At 44.5% G+C, this 6,000-nt stretch overlaps 1 protein-coding gene across 1 annotated transcript in view; it reads right to left on the bottom strand.

Moving 5' to 3' along the window:
• Window positions 1-1,159: 1,159 nt before the first annotated feature.
• ppp1r9ba (protein phosphatase 1, regulatory subunit 9Ba) overlaps window positions 1,160-6,000 on the bottom strand; it is a 61,307-nt gene continuing 56,466 nt past the window's right edge. The window contains exons 12-15 of the mRNA XM_056287698.1: window positions 5,278-5,409; window positions 3,271-3,368; window positions 2,982-3,078; window positions 1,160-2,507 (exon numbers count right to left, since the gene is read on the bottom strand). Coding sequence (XP_056143673.1) covers window positions 2,454-2,507; window positions 2,982-3,078; window positions 3,271-3,368; window positions 5,278-5,409 — 381 coding nt within the window. The 3' untranslated portion in view covers window positions 1,160-2,453. The remainder of the gene's footprint in view (window positions 2,508-2,981; window positions 3,079-3,270; window positions 3,369-5,277; window positions 5,410-6,000) is intronic.

Genomic DNA, 6,000 nt, shown 5'->3' with positions numbered 1-6,000 from the left:
AAGAAATAGAAAAAAATTAATTCTCCATCCTTTTTGCCATATATAATAATAATAATAAATCTATGATCCCACATAGAAAAATGTTGTCTGTCATCCTGTACAGAGAGGTCAGAGGTCACAGCACCGTCCTGCAGCAGGATGTTGACACAGGTCACAACTGAACCAGGTCAGACAGCAAGCCACATCTGTTTTTTAAATAATATTCTACCGGTCCATCCATTGCTGACTTCTAACCTCTGCTGGATGTGTGTGTGAGAGACAGGTGAACTTGGAGATGAGAGACAGGTGAATTTAGAGGCTGAAACTCCATGCGGCCTCTAAGCTCTGACCACAGACTAACGAATACTATTTTAGATTTGGTGAAAAATAAAGAGCACTTAGTTAATGGTGACAATGTGAGTGTACGGAGAGCAGCGGGGAACATTTTTCTGCTCTGCACCTCCAAACAACCTCAACACTGTTCACACAGATGAACCTACCAGTCACAGTAGAGCAGGTTTTTCTTTCATTTTCACCTCAACACTTGATGGTTGGCCAGCAGCAGCAGACTGCTTGTCCTGGACAGTCTGCATGTAAAGCTTTGCAGGTCAGCATAAATGACAAAGAGAACAGTTTCCCACTTCAGGTCATCTTGGTGCTTCTCCTGTCTGGGACATTGTTCAGCTTCCTGTGTACCGAGTAACACTTGTATTCTGGATAAGTCTCTGAATGTGGGCTCAAAGGGCGCTATCGCACAGCAGCCATCACTTCTTTAAAAATTAATTGTGACACAAAAATGACATACAAGTGAAAAATACTGTATATACACATTTAGATACCATGGCGCTCACTTCCTGGTTAAGCCCAGATCAGATTTCCATGAGTCCTACCTCTCCACACATGAGAGGAGAGGTGTTCTGGATTCAGTGATTTTCTACCCCAAAACTGATCTCTCTCTGTCGCACACACTCACAGACGCACACTGCCAGACAGAGTGATGTGGGTCAGCAGCAGAATGGAGGACAGATTTGAGGATGTGGTGATGCTAGCTGGATGTAGGACAGATGTAAGGATGGGGTAATGCTAGCTGGATGGAGGACAAGCAGGATGTGGTGATGCTAGCTGGCTGGAGGACAGACGTGAGGATGTGGTGATGCTAGCTGGATGGAGGACAGGCAGGATGTGGTGATGCTAGCTGGCTGGAGGACAGACGTGAGGATGGGGTGATGCTAGCTGGATGCTGGCAGGATGTGGTGACGCTAGCTGGATGGAGGGCACACAGGATGTGGTGATGCTAGCTGGATGCTAGCCAGCTGACTCAGGCTGTGATGTGAACAGGAGCATCTCTGTATGTGTGTGCATGACTGTAAACAGAATTCATGGTTCCAACCTGCCTGCTGAGAATGCAGGACCAGCGGCCGGCCTGTGGATACGAGAACATAACAGTTCAGACCAGCACATATGAAACATGGCGGCCACCATTCCGCTCGCTAGAGAAAACATGAGCCCAGCGCTGTGCTCCCTGCTTCTGCCTTTGTAAAAATGTTTAAAAGAATATGTACAAGCACTAAGACAGACAAAAGCATCTAGTCCAGCAGGTCAGGCTCCGACCTCTGCACCGTTCTGGACAGTTTGTCAAGAAAGAAAAAATGTCAGAGACTTTTTTTTTTTGTCACTACAAGAAAGGATTTGGCTGTTTCTGATTTTGTCCTTTTACAGCATCTCAAACTAGGAACCCTTTTAGCTGATATAATTTCTACTGAATTAAAGAAGCAGGACAGCCATCTGTAGTCTCTGTCAGAACACTCAGTCTGCTTGTGAGGATCCTGTAAAACAGAAAATGTCTTCATTCTACTGATAAAAATCCAGTTCAGTCCATTTCCAGACAGATTCAAAAATCAAGTTTAAGAGTAAAGAATCCCAAAAGGAGGTTTCCCACCAAATCCCGGGTCAGACGGAGAACCAGGGCGGACTCTTTGGTTTGTTTTCTTGATTTTTACTCAACAGACTTGAGTCCTGTTAGGACAGACCTTCTCGTTAAAGGTACTTATTGTTTTTTGATAAAGTGGACAGAATAGTAGAAGTAGGAAGTACTTGTTGCTGATGTACAGAGGAGCATGAAGTCCTGGGCGGTGTTGGGCTGCAGCCCAGTGTGGACGGTGGAGTTTGAGTTGTCAGATGTGTTGAGGTTTGTATGAAGATGCTCCCATGCCGGCTGCACAGCAAGTTTCCTGTCAGACACGAGGAGGATTCTGGGAATTGAAGGAAGTGCATTCTGGAATTGGTTGATGACTGGCAGAGCTCTAAGCCAATAACAGGTGTTGGTGGAGAATTTGGGTTTGTTTTTCTGCCCTCCTCTCACATCTGCCCCTCTGTCGAGTAGAATGGCTGATTGGAGTAAAAACATGCCCCCCATCGCCATCAAGGGCTCCTCCTTTTCCTGTTCCTGACAGGAATCAGGAAGTGATGCAAGTCTAGGAGGGCTCAGTGCTTCTCAGGGCATCCACTTTGGTCTCCAGGTCTGTGATCTTTGGCAACAAAGAAAACAGCAATATTAAAGTTACAATCCTGTATCTATCTCTCTCGAGCAGGGGTGGGCAGTCTTACCCAGAAAGGGCCGGTGTGAGTGAAGGTTTTTGTTCCAACCAAGCAGTTACACACCTGTGTCTCCTAATCAAGGTCCTCAGCAAAGACTCTACTGGTGGATTGGTGGGATCAGGTGTGTAACTGTTTGGTTGGAACAAAAACCTTCACTCACACCGGCCCTTTCTGGATAAGACTGCCCACCCCCGCTCTAGTAGTTAGTAATTAAGTAAATAAAAAAATAAAGCTGTTTACTGGAAAATAAAAATATTAGTTTAACTTTTCAATTATTTTTTTCTAAGTAGAAATAAGCATTTAAAAGCAGGCGGGAGGAGCAGGAGGATTGTGAAGATGAGCGAAATGTCCATGTGGTTGATTACTTCCTGTGTATGACATCGCTTCTGGTTGATGTCCTGTACCTTTTCATGCAGGGAGTCGGTCTGTTCTTTGTGTGAGGCTTCGCTTTCCTCCTGAGCTCTGCGCTGAGCTGTCTCCTTCTTCAAATAATCTATCTCTCTGAAATACACACACACACAACAGGTATCACAGATGGATAATATAATTACCCAATAGTATAACAGATCAATGTGTGATTGAGCTTTAATATAACAGGTGCATGGCATAGTGAAATCTGGTGTAAAGTCTATGGTTTAACAGATCTGTCGTTTAATAGGTGAATAATATGGCGATGTAAAAGACGATATTTACTTCTGTTGGTACTCTTTGATCAGTCTCTTGGCCTTGCAGTACTTCCTCTCCAGGGTCTGGTACTGAGCCTGAGTCTCCTTAAGGTGCTCATCCACTGCCTAGAGAAAACACACACAATTTCAATTAACAGCTACCACTCTTGCAACAGTGGACAAATAAAGACAACGTCACGTGGGATTTGAGGATTCCTCTTCAAATGCCCCACCAGACAGACTAATGGGAAAATGAACAGGGGTATAAAATTATTGCCTTGAATTACATATTACATGCCAACACTGACTATTTTACTCAAGGAATTTGGATTCAATACACATTTCTGGATTTGTTAAAGTGAATGTGAAGCCTAGCATTAACTAGCTTAGCTATCCAGCATGACACTGATGTGAGCTGTGGGTGCTAGCACACAGGTGGAGGTTGTGGTTTTAGGCAGTGAGAAACATGGTGGCACAGCCACACTTAGTTTTTTCACAAACATTCATTCATTATCCAAACTGCTTATCATTACGCAGGGTGATAGGGATGCTGGAGCCTATCCCAGCAGTCACTGGGCGGCAGGCAGGGAGACGCCCCAGACAGGCCGCCAGGCCATCACAGGGCCCACACACACAAATTCACACCTAGGGAAAATTGAGTATGGCCAATTCACCTGACCTACATGTCTTTGGACTGTGAGAGGACACCGGAGCACACAGAGGACCCGGGACGACCCCCAAGGTTGGACTACCCCGGGGCTCGAACCCAGGACCTTCTTGCTGTGAGGCGACTGCTCTAACCACTGTGCCACCATGCCGCCCAATATAATCTAATAATAAGACAAGGATGTCCAATCTGACCGTTTTTATTCCTTCTTGTCACACAAATTATGGCCGTACAGATTAAACGAGGTTAGTTCCAGGTATCATGACCTTGAATAGAGAATTTAAATTATCCCAACTGGCAGATGATACGACAATATTTCTATCTAACTGACATGAGGTGACCAACACAGATGTATTGAGGTATGTTCTGCTGTGTCAGGTTTGAAAATGAAATTGAGCAAATCTGTTCTGTTACCACTCAGGAGACGTGCCGTATGAGGAGTGAATAGTGTCCCTGTGAGGACCCCGGTCACATACCTGTGTGCTGTCATCGATAAGAGTGAAAAACTTCACAATAACTTAAACTTCAGCCATTGGTTTAGGTGTGTTAGTAAACACTCACTGTTACATTACACTACATTGACAACCAGTGTAGGGAATTGAACCTGTGACATTTCTAATCTGTCGTATTTAAGTGACAAACTACTGGTAAATGGTAACCAGAGATCCTGTTCATGTTTACCACAGGAGAAGAAATCTAGAAGGCCTGAAATGATAACAACACTTTGGTGGTCTGTTTGTTATTTAGCTCATTATCTGGTCCGTCTGTCTGTTTCTGTGCATCGGCCTATTTATGTACACAAAGAAATAGTTAAGTAGTAGTAGTGGTAGTCAGTAGCAAAAGTGAAATTACACAGATGCATAGCTAGCCACAAGGGTAGATTTACAGGTATGTGGCATTGTGTACAGGTATTTACAATAGAATATTCAGGGACTGTGGATATAGGGGCAAATGGCATTCTTTTGTAAGTAGTGTAGTTGAGAGTACTTTTTACTTTCTTTTTTTTTTTTTTACTTTTATTGATCACCATGGTGCAATTCTTCCTCTGCATTTAACTCATCCTAGCTGTGTAGCTAGCAGCAGTGGGCAGCCACCATGCAGCACCCGGGGACCAACTCCAGTTGGTCTTGCCATGCCTCGGTCAGGGGCACAGACAGGAGTGTTAACCCTAACATGCATGTCTTTTTGATGGTGGGGGAAACTGGGGCACCCGGGGGAAAACCCACCACAGACAACATGCAAACTCCACGCAGAGGATGACCTGGGATGACCCCCGGGGTTCAAACCAAGGACCTTCTTACTGTGAGGCGACAGCGCTAACCACTGTGCCGCCCAGTAGTGTTGTTATTATGAATAGGAATGCATTACCTGACACAGGGACTGGGCCTCCATCCAGTAACCCTCCAGTTTCTCCATCCTGTCTTTATTGTCCCGGATGTTCTGCTCCAACTGAGCACGCTCCATACGCCACCGCAGTTTATCCTGCTCCGCATGGGCCAACTGGAAGGGTGGGGGTGGGGGGATACTTTTGGTTAATTACATCACATATCTCTGTAATGATGACAAAAATCTGAAAAAGACAAATGCTGCCAGTCATATGTATTTTTAGACATGATGGTTACTGCCACATCATTTTATTTAGTTTTCTTTATTCGCTCACCAGATCCGTTTGCACTCATTTGCATTTTTCAATTTACTTAAAATATGGGTGGATTTTGTATCCATCTATGAGCATCAAACTGAAAACAAAGCTTACATGTCAATACTATCAAACCATGCCTCATTTCTACAGTATACTCTTATCACCCTAATGTCCTGCACATTATAATACCAGTAAAGAGCGCCCTCTCGTGGACTGTATCTGAAAGTTCACACAGTTGTGGACGTGATCCCTGCAGAAAATGACCGTTCAGTAACGACCTCCCCAGTTACCATAGCAACCAATTAATCAGCGCTAGCTGTGTATTGTGGAAGTTATCAGCCCAGATGAGTCACATGATCTACTCTGACCGCTCGTCTTAAGCTAATCTTAATGAGTATGGTAATGAGATGTACTCTGACCGCTAGTCTTAACGAGCACGGTAGCGACGT

Source organism: Lampris incognitus, chromosome 10 (assembly GCF_029633865.1).
Source record: "Lampris incognitus isolate fLamInc1 chromosome 10, fLamInc1.hap2, whole genome shotgun sequence".
Taxonomy (NCBI): domain Eukaryota; kingdom Metazoa; phylum Chordata; class Actinopteri; order Lampriformes; family Lampridae; genus Lampris; species Lampris incognitus.
Note: the sequence above shows the minus strand (reverse complement) of the source record. Positions and strands in the feature narration are given on the sequence as shown.